Genomic DNA, 25,460 nt, shown 5'->3' on the forward strand with positions numbered 1-25,460 from the left:
CCTGGCTGTTGTACTGTATTTTTAGTTTGCATGGTTAGATGGTGGGGGGGACCACTGTCGTACTCACTGTCATACTCAAACCTCTGTTATTGCTAGCCCCACCCACCCCCTGGACTGACAAATGTTCAAATTCTATATTTCTTAAAGGGTACCTGTTTTTATGCGTCACCGCAACCTCAACCTCGGGGTTTGCTTCTGCAGGGTCAATTATCAACTGCTTCCTTATTGCTTCTTTCAACCCTGTACCTCGCGGATCTGTGCTCCCAGGTGTTTGTGCACGTTGCACATTTTGTTTCCTCCTGGGGGGGTCCCCTATTACCTCTTTTGGGGGTCATAGAGTTATGGTTGCTCCCCACTGCCGCTGGAAGTTGGAGCTGAATTCAGTTGTCTTGCTTTGGGAGTATCCTCCTAGCACTTTCAGGGAGTTTCGATCTTGTAGGCTCACTCGGCTCCTCCCAGCCTTGCGGTTGTGGTCCCTGCTTCCCGAACCGTGGGCCAGCACTGCCTCCCACTGCTCCCACAATGACCCAGAAGCCCAAACGTGCCGCTGCCCGCCGACGCGGTCGAAGAATACCGTAAACCAGATGCCTGGGAAGTGTCAATGCCGAGCAGATCACATGCGAGGAAAACCATAAACTACGCTACGTGATATGTGGTGCCGAGAATTTTTCCAGTGGTCCTAACTATGCCCGTGCCATAATTCCAGAGTAGCGTGTCAGAGTACCGGAGTTTACGGCCGCGCTCGCTAGCTGGCCACCATGTTCCCCCACCTCCTTATCAATGAAAAGAAAATTGTTCATTTATCCCAGTTGTTGGAAAGTGTTTGCTATATAACAAAAAACAAAAATTATTCTCAGGTGCATGGGTGAACTTACTGTTTAGCATGCTACTGAAACAAATAATGTAACCTCTGTTTGACAGTCTGTAGCATTGGATGGGTTGTATTTTATTTGGAAGGTTATTAAAATGTGCACATGAACTCTTTGGATAGATAACTGTCATGAATTGCATTCAGCAGAACCATAGGAAGGGCAAAAGTATTGCCTTACACAATATAGATTGCAAGATATTCACTTGTACAATATTGCTAAGGTAAGTGCACATTTGAAAGAAAAGATTTACTGTTCTAACATTGCATCTCCTTACCTTGAATATATTGTGCAAGTTGATATCTTGTAGTCAATATTGTTTCAGGTTGATATTTAAAAGTTAACATTGGGGGACCACAGCCTGGTCAGTTGGTGTGTTAGTAAATGAATAAAAATTTAGATTGATAAAGTGGACATCCTTTGGAAGAAGGGGACTGAAGAAGACATGAGGGAGCTCAAGCTTCTATGCACCACTGGCTGTAGGTTTGAGGGAATGAGAAAAGAACAAAGAATTATCAAGGCTAGTCTCATTAAATAAAGTTTTCCAGATATAAAAGATGACATGAATGCTCACCTGTAATCACAGCGGATCTTTTTCTTTCAGGAGAAGCACACCCGCAACAGAACGGATTGTGCAGTACTTCAGAAACTCAGTCCACAACCAGAGTTTCTACTTCTGAATTGAAAATACATTCTGCACAACAAAAGTGTAACAGGAGCAGACCCAAAAAGACATTGCTGGCAAAGTCACTTGCGTCTTCAGGGAATGCCGAACAAGTGCTGGATGAGACCAATAAGAAAAAAGGTAAGCATAGGCATCAACTGAAGCATGCTGTTTGCCCACTGTCACTGGTTGTAGTGTACAAATCTCTTTACATTTGAGTGGGATGTAATGACAGCTAGTAAACTTCTAGGGGCAGATTTATGTGGGACTTGCGCCCCTTTTACGCCGCCGTTGCGTCACTTTTGTGACGCAGCCGCGGCGTAAACCCTGCGCCACATTGCGCCCGATTTACATCGTGACGCATCTATGGAGATGCGTCATGGTGTAAAGCCCTGCGCCACGTGAAACCTGCGTCAGGTTTCATGTGCCCGTTGCGACACAGGGGGGGGGGGCGTTCCGTCGCAGGAACGCCCCTGAAAAGGGACTCAGTGAAATCTATAAGATTTCACTGAGTCACTTTCCCAACGCTGATGCGTCAAAACCCTGCGCCTGCTTGAAGCAGGCGTAAGGCTTGACGCACCATGTTAGGGATAGGGTAGGTTGGAACAGTGCTGGAGTTGCGTCGCGTTTGCGACACAACTTCAGCACTGCTCCAACCTTACGCCGGCAGATACGTCACGCATCTGCTTGTCTTTGCGCCACGATGCACCGCATTGTAAATGCGGCGCATCTGCGGTGGCGCAAGGGCAAACTTGCGTGATGCATCTTCCCTAGCGCATCCATGCTGATTTGCAGGGATGCGCCAGGGAACATAAATCTGCCCCCTAAAGTGGCAGAGTGTACTTTACAGCCCTGAATTACACTAGGCCTTTTTATAGCAAGTAAGCCAGCCTTCCTTCTACTCAGTCGAATGGGCATAAAATACTCATATTCTTTTATGGTATGCTAAACAAGAACAACTCTCCATAGAGGTATTTAGGGGATGGCTATCGCCCAAGAAAACCTTGAAATAATGTGTCCAAACTGCATTGTTTTTGCACAGTTTCTCATGGAAAAAATAAGCTAAAAAGCCTAGGTTTTTACAAGCAATTCAAATAACCTTGGAATGCAATTTAGCATTGCCTGCTGTTATTTTGTCAAATGTATATTTTCTACTTTACGTCAGCCTTCCATGCCTTTTATTCTCCCATTCTGCCCCTTCCAATTAGATTTTGTAGTCATATAGAATGACCTAGAACCTGTCTATAGGCAGTAGGAAGGGAGAATAAAATGTTATAAGGATCTCAAAATGCCAGGCTCTAGGAAGCAAAGCTTTCACAGAGGATACAACGCTGTTATAGGTTCAGACAAGGTTACATATCCTTAAGATTGTGCCCGTCTTACATGCTCTCGCATCAGACAGCACATTGGAAGAGATGATAATGTCATGAAAAGCTATTAATTTAGATGGTGAAATACATTCACATGTCTTGAACTAATACACAAAACATGGAGTGCCTTCCAACCAAGAAAATAAAATCAGCAACAGTTCCCTTCTCAACAAAACATATCACTCAAATGCCACCTCCATATATATATATATTTTTAAAAACATGTCATTCTCAATCTTTACATATTTAGTTTTTGAAAATACATTTATTTTTCCCGCTAAAAGCAGTTTTTCACTTTTGGAAATCGAACTCACTGTCATCGAACAGTTGCTTGCTATGTTATAAAATACACATTTTGGCCTCAAAGCTAGCCATTTGTGCTTGGTATATAAACTAATTTACCATAAGGTACAAATACGTAATACTGCTCCACATGGACAAGTTTGGACTTTTATGTCCTTATGTCACCATGTCCTTATGACATTAGACATAATGCCTTGTTTTTTTTTTTTTTTTTTTTGAAAATTTTTTTATTGTGCAGAAAGAAGGTTACAAGCACGGGCCTACAACCACCAGGGCCGGCCGCTAGTAGGTAAAAGATCAAACAGTGCAAGCACAATGACTGGCCCACCGGGGCTCCGCACCCTACAGAAGAGCAGACTGCACATAAAGGAAATCAGGATACACCCTTTTAACATAAATAACAACTTAAAACAAAAGCGAGGCAAGAAAACATAAGATGGGCGTCGGGCCACAGCAGGGGCACTTCCATATCCGACCACCCGATGGCAGTCAAGAAGAAGGGAAACAAAGAGGTAGGGGGGGGGAGAAACGGGAATACCAAATCTATACTCAGATGTGCTAGATAAGTAAGGAACCATCAAGGATCAGGGGGACAAGGCTACATCAGACGTTTCCACCAGGGGGGGAGCACAAATACTTCCACGATACACATTCCACTGCCCCCAAATTCTGTTCCAGGCCCCGGGTTTACCACGAGCCACATACACAGTCTTTTCCCTGAACATGCACCAGTCCATGTTCTCCTTCCAGACAGACACGGTGGGGGGCCGCTGCGAACCCCAAAGCTGCGCTATGTCCCTCTTTGCTATCATGTTCCCCAGGGCCGCCCACCGAGTCTGGGCCGCGTTATAGTCATTGGGCTCCCACACATTCAGAACACAACGACGCACCTCCGGCAACAGCGTGACCCCGGTGACTCACCTCATAACCTCATGCACCTGACGCCAGTATTCCACCACCTCGCGGCACTCCCACAGGATGTGGAGAAAGGTGGCACTGTGCCCACAGCCACGCTTGCAGAGCCCGTCCTCAGAAAACCCCATCGAGACCAATCGGGGACCCGTCACGTAAACGCGATGGAGGATCTTAAGCTGGACCAAACGGAGACGGGCCGGGATGGCAACCTCCTTAGGAGATGACAGCGCGGACTGCCAGTCCTCGTCGTCCAACTCAACCCCATCCCCCGTCCATGCCTCCCGGAGACGCACCAAGAGGTCAGCCCGATTATTTATCAATTTTTTATAGATCAAAGAGATAGTACTATCGGGAACGTGACCGTCGAGTATGCGGTCCTCGAGGGGCGAAGAAACAGGGACCGTGGACCCTTCCCCAAAAACCGAGAGCAGGGCATGCCGAACCTGGGCGTAGCGAAAAAACTCCCTCTCACTAAGCTCATACTCGCTCCGGAGCGCCGCGAAGGTCTTGACCGCGCCTTTAACCCACAGATCCCCCACTCTGCTAATGCCGATCGTGTCCCAGTGCTCAAAGCCTTTCGTCGTCCAAAGGCTCCCCAGGCGGTCTGAGGCAAACAAGGGAGTAGCACACGTTAAACGCTCACTCCAGCCCATCGCTACATTCGCCGCCTTCCACACCCGTACCGCAATCTTGGTAGGGCCCGTGAGGGTCCTACCAGCAGATCGGGAGTAAAGCGCTCTGTTATAATTACCGCCGGGAAGCAGGAATTTATCCATCTCATACGCCGGGTTCAGACCAGGAGCATACGTGGCATGGTTAATTGCCGACAGTTGGGAGGCCCAATAGTACCGTCTAATGTCAGGAAGCGTGATGCCCCCGTCGTACCAGGGGAGAGTAAGCTTTGCCAGAGCGATACGCGCCCGCCCGTCCCAGACCAGTCTCCTCTGCAGACTCTCCACCTCCCGAAAGTAGGCCACCGGAATGACATCAAAGGAGTTCTGAAGTGCGTAAAGAAATCTGGGAAGGGACATCATTTTAAACAGGGCCGCGCGACCAAGCGGAGACAGGGGCAACCTACACCAACGAGCCGTATCCACCCTCAAACGTCGGAGTGGAGACAGGAGGTTCTGCTCATATCGGACCGCCGGGTCCAACGAAACATATACCCCCAGGTACTTAAAGCCGGATGAGGACGTTTGGATAGGAAGTAGAGGCGGCAAAATGGGAGGGCCACCAGAGATAGGGTACACGCAAGATTTGGACCAGTTAATTATCAAACCCGAGTTTTTCCCAAAGGAGGTGAGGACATCAAAGAGAACATTAAGCGACTGTCGCGGCGAGGTGAGGTACAGAAGAATATCATCCGCGTACAGCGAGACCCGATCCTCGAAGCCCGGGGCCCGCCGGATCCCTCTGATAGAGGGCTCCCAGCGGAGCCAGGCGGCGAGCGGTTCCAAGGCAAGAGCAAAAAGCAGAGGGGACAACGGGCACCCCTGCCTAGTGCCCCTCCCGAGAGCAAAAGGCCGGGAAGCCCGCCCATTGACAACCACCTGAGCCATTGGTCCGGCATAAAGAAGCTTCACCCAGCTAAGAAATCCCTCCCCGAAGCCAAACTTCTCCAAGACCGCCCAGAGGAATGGCCACTCGATGGTATCAAAGGCCATGGTGGCGTCCAAGGAAACCAATACGGCTGGTTCAGAAAAGTATTTCGCCCTAGCTAGGACGCCGTGCAGACGCCGCAGATTAAGAGCGGTATTACGGTAGGGGATGAAGCCGCATTGATCCGGATGAATCAGACCACAGATAACGCTCAGCAAGCAGTTGGCGAGGACTTTAGCCAGGATTTTGGGTTCTGCGTTTAAGAGGGAGATAGGCCTATATGAAGCACAGCGGTCACGTGGTTTACCCTCCTTAGGAATCACGACTATAGTCGCCAGACGCTGGTCGGCGGGAAGGGAACCCCTCTCGTTCGACTCCTGAAACATATGACGGAGGAAGGGCGCGATTTTATCCGGGCGTAGTTTGTATAGCTCGATCGGCAGGCCATTGGGGCCCATGGCTTTGCCCGAGCGAAGGGAGCCAATCGCGGTAGCAATCTCATCGACGGCCAAGGGGGCATCCAACCGCTCACGGTCCTCGACGGATAAGCCGGGCAGGACAATATCCCGTAGTAGAAGACGAGAGTCGTCTTCATCTCTGTCAGACACCGGGGAATACACCGCCCGGAGGTGGTCAGCAAAGCACTCCACAATCTCACCAGGCTCAGTCACACACACTCCGTCCGCAACCCGGAGCTCTGGGACCACACGATTCACTCTCTCCTTCCTATCCAGCCAAGCAATCAATTTACCAGCCTTGTCTCCAGCATCATACAACCTACCCTGCTGCTCCCTATACATGGTCCGGGCAGCGTCAGTGACAAGGGACTTATACTCGAACTGCTTCAGGCTGAGGGCATGTAGCCCATCCGGAGTGACACCCGTCTCCAAGGCCGCCTCCAACCCCAAGATGTCGGTCTCCAGCTCCACCACCGCTTCCATCTTAACCTTCTTAGCCGCCACAATCTGGGATAGGGCCTGCCCACGGAGTACTGCCTTAAAAGCTTCCCACAGGGACACTGCGGACATCACCGACCCATCATTCTCAAGGAAGTATTGGTCAATCGACTTGACCAGACTATAGCGGATCGTGGGGTTCCGCAGGTACCAAGGGTTAATAGGAGCGATCCGCCCAGCAGACCGCGTCCCAGTGTCAAAAAGCAACCACAGTGGGGAATGATCAGAAATACCCCGGGCCAGATGCTTAACCTCTCGAATCCGGGCAGTCTGGGCCGCGGGCATAAGAAAGTAATCCAATCTGGAGAGACTCCCATGCGCCCCAGAGTGAAAAGTGTACTGACACTGCGTAGGATGCATTAACCTCCAGCAATCGACCAGACCGAAGGTCTCCAAGAATCCGCCAAGCCACGCCTGCGCAGCAGGGAGGGCCCTGGGCGGGTGGCGATCCCGGTCGCCCGAGACCACCGAATTGAAATCCCCACCCATAAGCAGAAGACTGTCCGGAAGCTCAAGCAGCATTCGACCCAAGTCTGAAAAGGTGGAGTTCTGGAGGCCCGGGGGAACATAGACAGAGACCAAGGAAAGGGACTGCCCCTCCCACCGCCCAGTCAAAGCCACATAGCGCCCTCTATCGTCCGGGACTACCCTGGTGATCTCCAGCGGAAGTGAAGAGCGCAGGAGAATGCCAACCCCTCTAGAGCCAGTGGTGAAACCAGAATGGGCAACGAGTCGGTACCCCCCCCTGTTCATGGCATGACAAACGTTACCCACCAGATGCGTCTCCTGTAAAAACACCACATCAGGAGACATATGTCGCAAATACTGCAGCACAACACCCCGTTTGATACGGTCCCCCAATCCATTGACGTTCCATGACATCAACCTCAACCCGTCCCCCCCCATCCCCTCCAATCGATCAAGGGTCCCCCAGCAGATAGTGCAACGCCCAAGACTGGAACAGAACAAAGACCTCGCATTAAAAACAAAACACACAAATCAAAACCCCCCAACCCCCCCAACTGCCAACTCCCCCCACCCTGCACCCCTGCGACCCGAAAAACCACCCCAACTTGCAGTGTGCCTGTCGCCCCATAAACCCCATTCTACGGAAAGACCCCGGAGGAGGAGAGGGACCCGTCCCCAACCGCCCCCCACATAGATCATAATAAAACAAAATGCAAAAGAGAAGTTGAACCCAGCCGAACAGTACAAAATGGCAAAGTCAAGGACCAAAGTCACTCCGAGGGAGACCCGCCACCCTCGGTACCAGCAGAGGGCCCAGGCCGGTCCCCGCGGCCCGGCAGCGAGTCAAGCCAGTCACTCACAGTTGCGGGAGAGTCAAAAAAGGTTGTCCGATCTTCGTGCTCCACTCGGAGCCTAGCCGGAAAAAGCATGGAGTACTTGAGACCCAGGTCGCGGAGGCGACGCTTTACCCCCTGGAAGCCCATCCTTTGTTTCTGGACAAGTTGGGTGAAGTCCGGGAAAAAGTTAATAGACGCATTCTCATGGCGAACCGGGCCATGGGCCCGCGAGGCCTGCAAAATCACATCTCGGTCTCTGTAGTAGAAAAGTTTGGCAACAATGGGCCTCGGGGGGGCCCCCGGCCGCGGCCGACCGCCCGGAACTCGATGGGCCCGCTCCACGGCAAAGAACTTACTCAGGCCGGCGGGAGCAAGATGCTTGAGGATGAGCTCCTCCACCAAGAGATCCACCGGGTGGTTGTCGGAGGTCTCCGGGACGCCTATGACGCGGATGTTATTGCGGCGGGCCCGTCCCTCAAAGTCCTCCAGCCACCGGGCCATCAGATCGTTGACCGACTTGAGGTCGCCGAGAGTGGCCCGCTGGTCCGACACATCCGCCACCAGGGTGGACGTCCGCACGTCAAGCGATTGAACCCTCTCGTTGGTCTTGGAGAGATCCGCCTGAATCAGTGCGACATCAATAGCCACCGTGTCGATTTTACGGGCCAAGGCCTCGTATTGCGTAGCAATAGTCTCCTTGATGCCGTTAATGGCGCCCATAATGTCCTGCAGGGACGGACCCGAGGGCGTGGACGGGCCACCACCAGCTTCGTCCGAGGGGGCTCCAGCCGCTCCAGGGGACCCTCGACCTTGAGTATAGCGGTCCATGTTGTTCGTCTGGACCGGACCCCCGCGGAGGGATGTCTTAGTCTTACGCCCCTCGGGGCCCCCCCTGCCACCCATGAGAACCACGCTCACCAACGGGGACCACCGGCCCAGCGTCAAGGGGGCACCGGCCACTCAGTCAGAAGCCGCACCAGATACCGTGATGCGGCCGGGCGAGGAAGCCAAAGTCAACGGGCACACTGGCGGCAAGCGGAGACAAGGGCATCCAGCAGAGATAAACACCCAGCCGCTCCAATCAGTTACGATCTCCAGCCCCTCAGGGATCCAAAAGTGAAACCGAAAGTAATGGAGCGGCCACTGGCACAGATCCGCTGCCGCTGTTGTTCAATTACACCCCGGCTCCACAGGTCACCCTCGCACCGGGCACAGCCATCGATTGGGCCTCGAAAGTTCCAACCACCGCAGATCAGGATTCCCAGGTCCGATTCGGTTTCTGAAAGAAGGTCAACGTTCAGCCAGAATTCGCCTTCCAGATTCCGTCAGCCAAGTCAGGATAACATCAGGATAAATTCCGAGGAGCAGCGAGGGTCCGGGGAGCCCTGTGCTCACGCGACCATCTTGGATGCGCGCTGACACATAATGCCTTGTTGATGTCACTGCACGGCACAGATTGTCACTAGATCTCCAGCTTATAATAAGAAGGTAGTCCCTTATGCCAAGGATTCCCACTAGATTTTGGGATGGTCATTACATGACATTTGTGCCCATCACATACTAGTAGTTGCCGACAGATCTGAAGCATACCCACCTTATGCCATGAGAACTGCCCAGACACATCATGAGACAGTGGCTACCAGGTTTCACCAGAGTCCGGCATGTGCCAGGCTGCTCCAGATACCATGGGTGGTGTCTAGATATCAAAGGTGTCAATATTATAGAAAGCCATTAGAAGCCAGGAGTGGCAATCAGATTCCTACAGGAACCACCAGTAGCCAGGGCTGGTTATCAAATACCATGGGTGGGCTTTATACCCACATGTATTGCCATTAGATGCAGAGAGTGTATCAGTAGTTGACATAAACTAAAAAGGGGGGCTTTCAGATGTTAGAAGTTTCCATTGGTTCCATTTGGGGCCCAGCAAAAGTGAGAAGCAACCCCCAGATGAGGTAGATGTATACTACACGCGGGGATGGTCACTAAGGACATGCAAGGATACCATATGCCAAGAGTACCAAAGAGATGCCAAAATTAACAAACAGGTACTAATGGTAGGCTTCTTTTCTCAACATGTCTCTTTTAGTATTTCATCTGCATTCCAAAAGTATCACTGTAAGTGTGTGTATTCTCCCTCTCTGTCTGTGTGTGTGTAGCACTTCAATATCCCATGTGTGAGATTTACTGATATTCACTCTGCTTCCTTTGGTTAGGAATCAAGACAGCCTCATCTTGTGGCATGCTCTTGGCATTGAGCACACCACAAGATGAGACAGAGTGGGAAAATACACATACTAGCAAGGATACTTTTGGAATACAGATGAAATATTGGAAGAGATATGTTCAGAAAAATACTAAGATTACGACATTGAGAGCTATATAGTTTTTATGAGACAACTTTGGTGCTACTTCAATAGCCCTAAAGAAGTTACAATGCAACAAAACATTGTTCAAGCTATAAACAAGTTTTGCATTAGAAATGATCTCCAAATAAAGGAACTTATTTTTAACTAGAACATTTGTTCATCTTGTATTTTGCCTCATCGCCGGCTGAAATTTGGCATATTAATATGTAATTCTACTTCTTCATTAATTTTTGGTTTGATGTTATTTTGCATAACTTAAGGGAGTGCTGAGTTTTGTTTATAAAGGTTACCATCCTTTCTCTCTGCTAGTTTGCATAGACAGGGATTCTAAGGTGTGTTTTGTATTCTTTAACTTAGTTTGAAGCTGCTTGCCAGCATCCGCTTCTTGATTGCTATTGTTGTTTGAGTAAGAATTACTTTGAAAAAACAGAAGACAAGAGGCATTTGGCAAAACAAGAACAGTTTATTTAATTAAACGTTACGGCTGGAAGAACAGATACGGGCACGAGGTCCCAGGACTGTCTCAATTTACAACCAATAGATGTCCTTCTTAGATACAAAACACACCATGTCATAAAGGGCACGACAGGTCATAAAATGTTCCGGTGCACCATATATGGTGAGGAATGTTGGTTGCTACTTTGGGGTCATAAATTAATGTAAAATGGTTACTACAGGTGGGTCTTGACCTCGCGTATGCCCAGTGAATACCGTGTCCAGATGTCCGACGTGGGGAGCGCGTGATGACTATATGTGCGATGTCCTGATTAGCTATGTGTTCCCAACTCATGTGGCATCTGAATTGATGGTGTTTTAGGAGCGCATGTACCCCCTCTGTGCTTATTGGGGCAATCTCTCCTGACCATTGTAATGTCTCTGCGCCTATCTGTGGGTTTGATCAAGAGTTTCCTGCCTGCTATGCACCCTCCCACCTTTGACTTATCAATCCCTATTCCCAGGCCTCGGTCTCAGGGCCTGCTTGAGTACATATTTGCCAGTCGAGGTTGATGTGAAGTTCCCAAAGGGCGATTCTATCAATAAGAATGAGATATCATTTCTTTCGATAAACGCATCAATTTCTATATTAATACTATGCTTCATAGCGCCGAGCTGTTCCTCCACTTCCTCTCAATTATTTTGAGTATTTCTGTCTGTCCAGGGCAGTATTGCTTTCTTGAGCCCTGCTAATATCTTAGGCGGCTCACTCTGAGCATTTATATTTTGACTCATACATTTTGGCCAGTTCACCTCCCCCGTTTGAAATAGAAATAATATACTTGTTGTAAATCTCTTTTAATATGTTTACATTCTTTCTCCAACTGATTACTACGTATATCATGGGTCTTCATTAATGTGTACCTACGCATCAGACAGTTTATGGGTCAAGCTGGCTTACAATCATGTTGCATGATAATTGTACAGGATTACATGTTCTTTTAACATTTAACAAACCTTTGAACCAGTCTAATTTTGCTCGTATTTTATCCTGTACACATGGGTACTGCTTTAAAGATGTATCCTTCTCCTACATGACCACCTCTGGCAGGTAATTTTACTCATTTTTTTAATGCTGAAATTAGCGCTAACTAATAGCCTGTCTAATCTACTGATTTTACTCTGAACACCCCACCCCCTAATATGAGAGTTATGCTGATAAATTGGAAACAGATTGTTGAACTTTGCGCCCAAGAACTTTTGTTTTGACCCTTCCAGCCTCCCTTACCTTATGTTTCTCTGTGGGAGGGTATGCACAATGTCAGCCGAATAGAAACAGATCCTGCCATGGAAGAAAACCTTCTTCCCTATCCCCTGCACTATTTAACATCAGTTCTACTTATGTGGCTTAACTTGCCACAATTGTGCTGAAGACACACATACAAACACAACACACACTATCAAAACAAAGCCAATAGGTCTGGCTTAGGCAAGCTAATGTGAGGGTTTTTTATTGCAAATATATGCCACAAAATTACAAGATTGACAAAAATACTGCAGCCTGAACATGGTGTCCATAAGCTTCCGATAAAATAATGTAAATTAAAAAAAATAGCCATTGCATATAATTTTAATAAAAAGATGGGTGCATTCTTGCAAGCAGGCGTACTTTGAACAGGTATAGGAACTCATTTTAGATGTAAAGCACATCACAGAGAAATATTATTCAACTTCCTAGTGGCAGAAATAGTGTACTGTTGGCTTTGAATTACTTTAATCTTTCTACGTGGTTTAAGGAAAAAATGATAAAAGAATACACAATGGAAAAAAAGCATTAGCAACGTATTGGCTAACTAGTCCTGGGACTGAAGTGCACTTCTTTTTAGGCATATGTGCACATGCTATGAGACAATGTTGTCCATCACAGTTCAGAAAGGCATAGTCTGAGGGAGGATGACCCAACGCCCCAAGTTTTAGGCTGTGGTGGGCGAAAGCTAAATGTAATGACTGTTGATAGCCCAATGGCTAAAGTGGCAGATCTGAAACTCCTGTGTATTTATAAATGAATGTTTTTTTGTATTCAAGAACTTGTTTGGCTGTAGGAGGCTGGTGAAATGGCTAAAGTTGTCTCTTGACCAGAACTAAAAATACATTGTGGAGAGGTGTGGCTCACTGGTTAGAGGCGGCAGATCTGCAAGCAGAGAATCGGCCAGGGACCAGGGTTCAATTCCTGACGCGGCAGGGTCGTGGACCAGGGTCAAAACTGACTCGATAATTCTCGCCTCGGTACCTACTCTAACCAGGAACACACTTGGCAACTCTGGGCATTAGCTTGCCTCATCTCCACAACGGCCCCCCACATTCGCCGGGGATGCCTGGTTTCACCTTGGAGATACCCAGTAGGGACCATCTCACAGGGATAGCCAGGACGGGTTCCCCAGCGGTCTACAGCGCTACGAGGCCTCAGGGTAGCAGTGCGCTTTACAAGACACATACATTTACATTTACATTTACCCTCCTCTAACACACCCACCTGTTATGGCCAGCTTCAATAAACTGAGGTAGTCTTCTGAAAGGAGAAAAATGCATTGGTTTTTGACTCATGAAATGTGGGTCTTTCTTCTGAGTTCCGGGCTTGATCACAACATGTCATCTGTCCAATGTTCAGACACTTTAAATGCTTCTATCAAGATATGCTCTGTATTTGATGGAAAGAGTTTAGCTCCTGCTCAGCATTCTAGCAGCAGCCAGTGTACAATACATATGGTCGGAAAGATGCTCTCTTGGCCAGATAGTGGGAATCTGCTGCTATGATTTGAATTTGCTACAGTCTTTAGTTGAGGTAGACTGGGAGCCCAAGGTATTTCCACAGTCAGATGAGAGAGAAACAGAAAGAAAATGACCTGCAATGTTTCCATATAAACCAGGTATGGTAAGATGCAGCAAGATGACAGCAGGTGGAAATTAAATCCAATTTTCGTTTGTAATGTGCTAAAAACCCAAATGGGCACCTAGACCTGTTATAATTCTGATCCTAAAGAATTATTTAAAAATGTAGATTTTCAGCACTCTCCTAAACAGAAAGAGCTGTTGAATATGTCTGAGACAGTCTGGGGTTAATTTCAGTGTTGTAATTGAAATAGCCAGAAACAGCTTTCCTCCAAGTCGCATCTACCAGACAGCTTTTAGCTATCTGTAGGTGAAAGCTTCTTGTGGAACATATCAAAAACATACAGCGAGAGCCCGCTCATTACTCACAATTGGTTGGCTTCATTGCCACTCTCATGTGCTTGCTCCCTATTCAATGGCTTGCCTTCCTCCTCTTGCCTGTGCCCTCCCAAGCAGCATGGCTTCTTTACCATCCTATGTGCTGGATGACTTATATCCAGCCACTCACACTTAGGGAACTACTTTTATCTTTTTCATTCAATGCTCCATGAGAGTGCATGTGTTTTTCTTGCACTCGCCCGCGCCCTCGTGTGATGTTTCCCCCTTCAAATACTGCCACTCGTGTTCTATGTTGCTCGCCACCACTCTCAGCAGGTGTGTAAAAGCACAGCATCAGGTATATTTTTTCAGGGTCTGACTAAAGAGCACTAAGTTTAAGTTTTTTTTTTTGTATCTCCTACATCCTACATATTGCACAAAAGCACAGGCCTTGCTACACAAATGCTTTTCTGAGGCTGGAGGGGGGTCAGCTGCTGCTTTCACTCAGTTGTCATTTGAAGCAGAGGTTGTAGCTAGCGTGACTGAAAAGGAGATGTGTATTTGCCTGGGGACTCACAATTCTGTTTTTTGGGCTACTGCAGGGGACCAAATGGCTAGAGTTTGTTTCAGGTCTGAGTCATGTGGAAAGTAAATAAAGCCTTGGCAAACATTTCCCTTTCAACTTCTTTAATATTTTAACATTTCGTTCTGAGTTTCTAGAGTAAAACGCATTTGGAAAATACACTGTGCCATTTATAAAGACTGAAAATATTGTATTTCATATTCAGTTTAGAGATACCCTATGCTATGTGTTTCTTTTTCATCCAATATTTGACTTTAAAAAAAATATATTTCTCTACAAACAAACATTGGCAAATCTAAAAGAATGGCACTCTCTTTATGAAGGCAAGACCTATTGGCTTTATCCATCCTTGGGTCAAAATGCTCTTAGCTGACACAAGAAGCTGTTTTCCAGTAGATCTTGAGGCTCTGCATGGACAGTAAGGAGTTAAACACTGCTTCAAATAGACTGGTGTGTTCCAAAATAAAGACTTGTGCTTGCTCATACGCATTTTAAATATAATCCTGGGTGCCTCTACCAGAGCTCTCATTCATTCACTCTTGAATGTCATCAAATACTACAGATGCTCTCACTCTAGCTGAGTTATTATCACTGGAAAGATGGAACACAACCTGTGTATCATCAGCATAGGTTTGGAAGCTCACCCCTACACTAACCACCAACTGACCTAAAGAATGACCATACATATTACACAGGTGTTGAGCTAGACTGGAGCCCTCTGGGACCCCAAGGTAACCATCAAAGTCTCTGAAAACCTCTCCTCTACCACAGATCTGGGCTTTCTGATAGGAATTAGTCTTACAGACCTCTCCCCCACACTCACTACCAGGACCGGTTTTTCAACTGCTTGAAGTTGTCAATGCTTCAGGAGGATGCAGAGAGCTCAGAATCTATCATGCTAAAAAAGGTGGTCTGAGCATCCATCATTGCTGATTCTGTGACCTGATGTGGACCAATACCCGATAGCATGTCTCTAAGAATACCATTCCTTTCCACTAGCTCTTAAAGCTGCACTGTAGAGGTTTTTCATAAGACTTTAATATTTGAGCGGGTTGATAGTTGGAACACTCCAAAGCTTCTGCGCCTTCTATTTTAGAAGCGTAACCAAAACTCCCTTGCGAGTATCTGGAATTAAACCCTCCTCAAAAGAACAATTGAGAGTATCTTCACTATTGGGGGCTAGCTCCATGTGACACTGTTTAATACTATGAACTTATCCATTCTCGTCAGTGAAATAATTTTGACCCTGTCATACCAGTTAGTTCGCATCTCACAATGTACATTCAGGAGAAAGAAATAGATCTTGACAGTGTTGACATGAGGATGATATAATAAGGCAGAGTCCATGATACTACCTAGTTTAATACTGTCTTGTGTGACATGAGGAAAGTACCCATGTTTAGTTGCAAGGGTAAAAAGTATGCGGCTACAACTAAGCTGCCACATATGAAAAAGCCAGTCTTATGCATGAGTTTCACCTTAGCGAGGTTAACTTGCTGGAAAGGTTCATGCCACATATGTGTTCTACAGGAGATTGCTTTTAATTCTAGTCCTTGTTTTCTTTTTATATTCACATATGAAGTAGGTTAAGCAAATCACTGGTTTGTGATACATTGCAAAATGTAGTGGATAGCGTAGAACCTTTTCTTCTCAAGTAGGACCTGTTACAGTAAGATTGGCATTGCACATACCCACTGTCACATGTCTAAATTGTCCTGTCTAACATGCAGAACTTGTGATCTGTCATTGAGCATCAATGTAACGCTGGTGAGGGTGGAGCTTTCCAGTGCCAGGTCTTTTTGTTTGAATAGCAGACGTAGGTGGTTTTTAACAGTGAAAGATGCAGACACTTCCAGGAGGACGATGATACCAGTTCTCTTGCTGTCACTTAGGAGTTTTAAATTACCTCAGTTTGATGCTGCACATATTCTGTTAGCTGCGGCGGTCGGAAGCTGATTGATAGTTCTTTGCTAATTTGTTGCATAGTTCCTCTGGGGGGAATATTGTCTGTCAGTTAACCTTGGCTTTGCAAACACTTTGATTGGTTCATTGTTTTTGTGGTTAGGATCCTCTCAAACCCCTACAGGAGGGCGTCCACTCTGATTCACTCTGCCAGAGGCTCTATTGCTATGCATAAGAGCAACAGGGAAAGTGGACATCCCTGCCTTGTGCTCTTGCCAACCAGGAGTCTCTCTAATAGTGCCCCACCTATGCAGACTCTTGACTACAAGTCAGTGTAGAGCAGGTGAATGTAGCTCTTGAACTTTGCGTCAATCAAAAGTGACATGCATGGGGTGGTCGGAAAATGGAGACTGTAAACGGCGCTGAGGTCAGGTAGGGACGTTCATGCACACAGTTTGAGAGTGTCCACAGATCAATTCTTTCTGCCTTAAAATACATGACATTATCAACACGGTGTTGCGGGTCCGCCTCCTCCCGGAGGTGCGATAATGCCTTCTTAATATCTGGGAACCCACAGACTTAAACACTCACCAGACGCAGTGGGCTACTCTAGGGTTCAGCAAAGAGGGATATTGCTCAACTATGGGGAGCAGCTCACCCTCCTACGCTAGAAGCCTGGGAAAGAAACCTGGACAGGTGTATGTTCAGAGAGAAGACAGTTTACTTGCCATGGGGATGCCCCAAAAAGTGGTCTCGTGTGTGTGGTCCCTGGAATACCTATCGTGGAGAACCCTGTGTACCGCCAAGATGTGATGTACAAGATGACCCCCTTACCCTGTGACATTCCCCTCGTATGTACTGATTAATGTAATCCTCTTGTGATTATTGGGCTGTACACCTTTGCTGACCCTCTGTAATGTCTGTTTGAACCGATGTATGTTTAATAAAAAGAATTATTAAAAAATAAAAAAAAGTGACGCTCTGGTGGCACCGTGGCCTTGTAAATGAGGCCCTTGGTCTGCAGTACCTAAGTCTGGGGAAAAGCTTTCCTATCTCCAACAATTCTGCAAAAACTGCCATGATTTGTGGTATTGGAAGGAATGCAAAATGTTTAAAGAACTCTGCCAGAAAAACATTGTTTAGAAAAACAATACGCAGTGATTCTGGTCCAGGTGCTCCTATGCTGACAGACATGGTATCTGTAGATATGGTAGTGGCGTGTGTTTGGTGGACTATCAGGATCCTACACATGCAGAAACAGAATGAGAAGAACCAGGAACCCAACTTTGAGTATACCCTCCCACTCTATGGGCCATATGTACGTAGCAGTTTTGCTGTCCCAAATGGCCCGACTCGCAAAATTGGGGCTATTTGCAATATCAAAAATGCTTTTCGTGATGTACGAATTCCCAAACCGTGATTTTCCGTAATCACAGTTTGGGTGTAGAAATGGCTATTTGGAAGGGGCGTGCTTAGGGCGTCCCTTCCAAATAGCGATTTCCAGTGTTATGAATCAAGGAACCCCTTTGTGAATGTTGGAAAAACATTTCCTAAGACCATTCGGTGGTCCCACGAACCACTCCCTGCTCTTAAAAAACAAAGACAAAACGTTTCATTTTTTATTGTTGAAACGCATCCCATTTTCCTTTAAGGAAAACGGGTTGCAGTTCAACAAAAAAAAATACGTTATTCAAAGGCAATCACTGTCATGGTGGTCTGCTAGCCTCATGGGTTGCTCACTGTGACCTACCTCGTCGAATATTCATGAGTTAGGTCAATTTGCAACCCACTAGGAATCGCAAATATGAAACAAAAAGTTTCATACATAAGGAATAGCGATTTCCAAATAGCGATTCAGATAAAATTGCTATTTGGAAAACGCTATTCCTACGCTTTGTACATCTGGCCCTAAACTTCTAGAACATGAAGCCTCTGTCAAATGAGACATGAGACGTGCCTGCAACGTGGTTGGCCCATACTCAAACTCCATGCCTCAGTGTGTTCCATCCCAAACATTATAACATAAAATATGCAAATTGTATGCTTCACACTTTGTAGTCCCCCCTCCAGGCCCCGCTTATGGCAGGGATAAATGTAGAGAGAAACAGATTACGTTACCCTTCTTGAAGTGTCAGAACCACTCTCCTCCTCCAGGCCTGGGCACCAATTCCACATGAAGTGCTCACATCAACCTCCTCCTTGCACATGTCCAATGGGTGAGAAAGATGAGAGGGAAATCGATATGGATATGCTCAGACCCTGGAGAGAAGCACATTATTGTACACTTTGGTGCTCAGCTCTCTTGAAGTTCTGATTGCTCATTCAGTGACAGGCTCAGGTCTAACCATTCAACTTTCTGGGTTGATTTGGGTCACTTCTAACAGAGAAGTATTGGTTTTCAGAGCCAGTCCATTGAAAACACTATGTGATATATGATATTCCGTATATTTACCAGTGAAAGTTGTGATGCAAAGGTCTGTACTCAATTTTCTATTACCTATTATGTGAAGTAAATCTTGTCTCAACTAGGCACCAACGTAGAAAAGTCAGTGAAGGACCTGCACCGCTGCACTGTTTCTCTGGCCCGATACCGTATGATGGTCAAAGAGGAAATGGACATCTCAGTTAAGAAGATCAAGGCCAGTTTTGCCGAATTGCACAGTTGGTAGGTGTGAAATGCCTATTAAGAAAGATGCAAGTCACTAAATTAAACAAAGATCCTTCAAATTAGAAATACTGAAACAGTTCTATTAGAAGCTCACATGATAGCAACAGTGGCGGCTGGTGACGTTTGAAAGCGGTGAATGCGTAAAAGTTGTTGATGTGTATTGCGTCGCGAGCAAGTGAAGCAAGTGAGCGCGACTGTCATCAACTTGAAAAAAACTGTGGGAAAATCATGCATTTTAAAGCAAATTTGATGAAGCAAGTTGGTTTATAAAGAAATTGTGACAGTGTAGACTTGAAATATTTAAACACATGAAAAATACTCCATATTTTACAGAATTAAAATTGTTTAGTTACTGTAGTGTGCACATTTTACAGTGCAACAAGCAAGGTTGTAATTGTCTTCCCTGCACACACGGTTGTCTTGTCTGTCTACTGTCTGCAGTGCACCTGTCTGACATTTTCTTCTTAGAGTCTGGTTTTGACGTTAATTTTAATAAAGGCATTTAATGATGACGACACAGCTGCTCCATTCTGTAACCAGAGAACTTTCTAATGGACTTGACATAGCAGTACTAATAGTGCCTCACAGATTTCTTTATTTAAATACCTTTAGAATTGAAATCTACTAAGAAAATATAAGCTACTGTGATTTGTCAGACTGGATGCAATGAGGAGCAAGACATAAACCTTAAAGGGCAGCCTCCAAGACGTTTGACGTAAGCAGAAGCTTCAGCATATTATATATTAGCTGTACAAATAACTTACACATTATACAGACGAGGCCTTCTATGACTTACTGTGTGCTGCAGATCACGCTGCACAGCACATCTGAAGTGCTAACTCCCTGGTCACACAAGAACAGAAGCACACTGAATGGTGTGCCTTCATGCCATTTGTTCTCTGCCACAGAGCTGGGACTGGAAATCCCAGGCTAGATGCACCCAAACGGTACAAACATCAAAGCAGGAAACTAAACATCCCCTCTTGTCTACATATGAAAACATTTTTTTTTCGCGCAATCTGAACCTCCTTCTCTAGTCTCGCGGGACTGCTGACGCAGTAGGTGACCATTTGAATGAACAGAGAACACCACGTCGTTGGGAGATGTTTCAATGTCACACAGACAAGAGAAACTACGTAGTTAAGCACATTTAACTAAACAAAACCAATGTTAACTTGAAGACAACGTCCTAAGAGAAGGCATTGTGAGGTTTTCTTTTGAACACAACAATAACTGCACCTCATTCTATCTGCAATGCATGCCATCCATCTTGAAAACCAACAACTTCACAGTTTCCAATTTTAATTGGGTTAAGAGAGGCCTTTCAGAAATAGCCCTCTGCGCCATAAACAACTAAACAAGCCCCTTGAATGGACCGATTAGAAGAGCAGAGAGGCCAGCCACCACGCTCAAGAGGCCCACTCAGGAATAGCTTCACAAACACACATTGATTCAGAGGCGCTACTAGCCTAGTGATAATAATTTGGAGAGGGATCAAAACAATAAAAAACAAACCACACTCTAAGAACTTTTTACAACTTGGATACACTTCACCCTCCATCCTCAATGTCTACCCACACAGTAATCCAAAACAATATTCATTTAATAATGGTGAGCTACTAAACTAACCGGTGCTCAAAAAGCACACCCTTCATACCCAGCCCACTTCATGGTAGACCACAGGTTTCAACCACCATGGTCACATTAGTCCTGAAACAAGTACACATACAGTTCCCCAAAAAGATCTATCATGGATCTAGTTTGTAAACTCTGTCAGACCCAGTCTAAACAGAAGGGTGAGCAAGACACACCAGTGGTAGCAATCTCATTATTAAATGTTGGTCTGATAAATGCTCAATCAGCTAATGAAAATTCCGTAAGACTAGTGACTTAATTGTCAAATACTTCCTGAATCATTGAGTGCTCTGTCACTATTTTGAATGACACAATTCAAGAGAATTACAGCATTATTCACAGAACTAGAGAAGCCAGTTGAAGGCAAGCAATGGGAATGGTACATTGCAATGAGAGTGCATGTACTGAGATCAACTATGTGGCTTATTCCACATCACAATACACAATCAATGCCCATTCAGGTTTTATCATAGGATCATCAAGGAATACAACTTGGAATGCAAGTAACGTTGTTCCTATGGGTAACACTCTCACATATTCAGAAAAGCCCCCATTGTCATAACCAATTCACAGAAGTCCATCAAAGAGCATAAGAAATACAAACATACATACTTTGAGACGGATCAAACAATAAAAAAAATGAGCCACAACCCTAGGAACATGTTATACAACAATAATGGTGGCTTCCATACTAACCTGTGCTCTAACTGCACACCTAGCCCAGTGAATTCTACACCACAGGCGCACATATCCTCACACCTGGTCTATAGTGTCTTCTAACGGGTTTACTGCCCATAAAGAAGCCAGAGGTCACTAGACCTGACCTTAAAATCAGACATTCAGTCTACCAGTCCAGCATAACCCTTCAATATTTAATGAGTACACCACTACTTGTGCCCCAGATATCACAAACCTAACGAATACTTCAGTCACTAAGAGCAAAGTACCCAGCCTACTGAAAAAATCCATAATTTCTACTCTTCTGAAGCAACCTAGTGCAATCTCGAAATCCTAGCCAGCAACAGCCTTTTGTAGCCTGTTTTTCTTTCATAATCTGGATTACACTTCCTGTGGCATTTCACTACTCCACAAATCATTTTCCTTTCAGAACCATGGCATAGTTATTTAATCTGTTACCAACAAGCCTCCCATCCACTCAATGAGACCTCAGTGCCAGGATACCTTTATAGGTATTTGTAAGCTTTATAAATAGCTGAAGTGAAATACAATTGTTTGTTGAAGTTGCGTTGTGTCCTTGTGCACTCTACAAGCCTCTGTAAATATATAAACAAAGAGAGTAGTTGTTAATATGTAAATCTGCTCAGTCCATTTGAGGTATTTGTATAGAACATAATTCACATAAAATATACTGTTCAAGATGGAAATGTCTGATTTGGGCAAACTGTCTAAGAAGTGCAGTTGAGATTAAAGATTTTTTATGTAATATAGGATCCATCTAAATTCAGCACTTTGAACAGAACGAATAAGTACATTGCAGGTACTACTGTACTGAGTTGGAGGATTCATTCAAGATCAAAAGATGTCTCTCTGAGATATGAAATTATGTTGATAACTTTTCAGAAAGAAAGTTGCATGTCTAATTGGGAACTGTGGGGACAAACAGTGACATATTGATGAAACCGAGACATAAGCCAATCCATTAAAGCAGGGATTCTTCTACTAATCAATTAATCTATTAATTATTTAGGAATAGTATTTAATAGTAGGGTGGCTTCATAGAGATATGAGAGGATTCAGCTGAAATCAATAGCTTACTTCAATATAGAGTTAAGAGATCCATTGGAGAAAGAGGAAACCTGGAATACATTATTGCCTTCTTTGGAAAAAACATAGGGCATATAAGATGGTAATTATGAGGCACACCCTCACTCACATCATTTATATGTACAAATATTTGACAGGGGTACAATTGTGATTCAAGTAAATGAGAGAAACCTAATAGAGCATGATACCACATTGCAGCACCGACAGAGTCACAAGCTGAGACTTGGTGACCACGATCACTCAAACCTCAAGCTTCAGCATGACTTCCACCTCTAAAAGGGTGGGAGTGTCATGAATCATTGGGACGGAAAACCTAGGGATTAACCAAGTCCCCGGGACTGGAGAAATCCCTGAGATTGACAGCTCCTGCATATACACAGCCATGGTGAGCGATTTGCATAGGTGAAAAAGAGAGGGTGAGCCCATATAACCCTCTGGACTATGGGCTACAACACAAACTTGTGTCAAAGAAAAGGGAAGCACCAGCAGGTTAGATTACAAACGAAGTGACTAGAGGTGCCAACTAATTAATATTTGGCCTGAGGCAGAAATACTTGCCAATTGTGGTTTGATAATTTTTAAACTGTTGTTTCAAATTTCTTAATTAAAGAAAAAATAAAAATATTGCTGTGCAAATAGAGACGGAAACAATGACCCAATAAATACTAAACACTTTTAATTAGGTAATTGATATTTATCTAAACTTAAATCTTACTGATTCACAGTACAGAATTGTTAATTCAAAAGGTCGCAATAATTAGGTGAATAGGGTGTCCAAAAATGATTGATGATGTACCCTCCTTTGGGCAAATGAAGAAACCACCTGAGGGATCCAACACTTATACATTATAGACCAACTAATATCAAATGAATTGAGTCTAACATTGAGTACATGGTCTACTCCCCGGTGGAGTAGACCATGCTGCAGCATTGAACACATATTTAGTGTGTGGAGATGCTGCTGAGTTGACCTTCAGATGTTGTTCATAAAGCTGTAGCTCATATTTTGATATTTACATGCAGTTCCTAAATACAAACTTGGTGGAGTACCAGTTGCAGTTTCTAAAGCTCATAAATGTATATTTGAAATATGGAGCACTCCTTAGATGTTTTGAGATTGGAGACCCCAGAGGACTGGTGCTGTGTAGAGTAGATGTCTGATGTATGTAAGCGCAGGTGCCCAAGCATTGACAAGAGACACAACATTGTACAGTTTTGAAATGACTGCTATCATAGGCTGGATAATCATTCATTTATTCTGTTGCCTTTCAGCATCATAGAACGCGAGGTGACGTTGATGTCAGAAATTGACAAGGTTAACCATGAAGCCTGTAAGTACCATTGATACTGAATGCGCAACTGTGCCGCCCTTAAAGGATGCCTGCATTCCAGCTTAGATTTTAATATTTCTGAGAAAGCCTTACAGTTAGATCATCACATACCTCTCTGGAGCACAGCTCATGACCTCAGGCAAGCCTGCAGGTGTTATCAGAAATGGCACCATTAAGTATATCAATAAGGATGTCCTCATATTTGATTTTATTTGAGACGCTTGTGGTTTCTAAAGCAATGTATGGGGGATTTAGTGGTCCGTAGCTCACTAAAGTTGAATTTCAGTTGATTCACTGGGCACAGAACATGTCCTCCAATCACATCATCTGTCCAGTTCCCATGACCCTGAGTCGTGGTGCACAGGCTTCATCCGTGTCAAGTTTGCTTTGTTACAGACTCAGTCACCCTGAACCCAGATCCATCTGGGTGCAGGCCTGGGCTCCACAGGCATTCCCTTGGGAGAAACCATCACCCGTTCGCCACCTCTGGCTGGAAGCCTACAAGCCGCCGCCTTCAGCCGTATCCAGTATACTCTGGCCATAGGGTCTGCTTTTTTCCCCTAGGAAACCCTTACAGGAGGAGGAGGAGAGTAGTTTTCTTTAAGAAGGTTAATAGGCTCTACATTCAAGGTTTTCTGAAAGGGCTGTGTCGGAAAACACTGTAGTTCCAAACTACATTCTCATATGTTAAATCGATAAAAATAGTTGCACGACTACTAAAAATGAAAAACCAAAGTGCCATTGTTTTACGATTTGCATATTAAAAACATAATGAAAATAGGACTTGAGCTAAAAATAACAACTTCAAAGGCGTTTGTGCCAAAAATGTTGGTGTTTCAGGTATATTTTCTACACCATTGTAATGCGGTGACAAAAAAGGGCTGCAATACAATTGCACTTTGCAGCAGAAAAGAAAGATAGAATAAACATTACATTTTCATCCTCTGACGTCCTAGAGACACATGACATGAGCAGCTGAAAATCCTGCCTCCAAACTCTCTTCCTTTCCTGCCTGCAGTCATGAATTATTCTGCAAATCAGTTATGAGTTGTGAAGCATAGTTACCAGCTGTCCTGATTTGTGTGGAAATGCCCTTCATTTTAGGGCCTGGCCTAGAGACCGCTTTAGCGGTCTCGCCAGCACCATTTGATTAAACAAAAATCATAAATGAAAAATGCAAATTTCTGCAATGCGAAATCTCTCCTAGATTCATACGCTGTGCATAATCCCTTCATCTAGTGAATGGATCTGATTTACAAAACTGTCCCTACCCTTTTTGAATGCAATGTTGTCCACAAAGCCCCTTACATGACCTCCATCTTAGATTATTTTTTACTTTCTCTCCTCCACTATTCTCCTTTACTGTGGAAGTGGGAGGGTCGCATGTGGATCCAAAAGAGATTCAAGATGCAAAACTATTATTACAGGCAAGTAACTGGTTTCCTACAGACAGTGCTTTAAATAGGCCAGAAGTGACAGGTACTGAGTACCTGCACTTCTCTACTTTGAGAGAGAGAGAGAGAGAGTACCTGCCCTTTTCAGCAGAGGTGCAACACTTTTAATTGGAG

At 45.2% G+C, this 25,460-nt stretch overlaps 1 protein-coding gene across 3 annotated transcripts in view; it reads left to right on the forward strand.

The window, feature by feature from the left end:
• SPATS2L (spermatogenesis associated serine rich 2 like) overlaps positions 1–25,460 on the forward strand; it is a 141,211-nt gene that overhangs the window by 80,535 nt on the left and 35,216 nt on the right. For all 3 annotated transcript variants that reach the window (XM_085648691.1, XM_085648692.1, XM_085648693.1), the window contains exons 7-9: positions 1,474–1,674; positions 19,003–19,138; positions 23,834–23,892. In XM_085648691.1, coding sequence (XP_085504817.1) covers positions 1,474–1,674; positions 19,003–19,138; positions 23,834–23,892 — 396 coding nt within the window. The remainder of the gene's footprint in view (positions 1–1,473; positions 1,675–19,002; positions 19,139–23,833; positions 23,893–25,460) is intronic.

The sequence above is a fragment of the Triturus cristatus genome, chromosome 3_2, assembly GCF_964204655.1.
Source record: "Triturus cristatus chromosome 3_2, aTriCri1.1, whole genome shotgun sequence".
In the NCBI taxonomy this organism is placed as follows: Eukaryota; Metazoa; Chordata; class Amphibia; order Caudata; family Salamandridae; genus Triturus; species Triturus cristatus.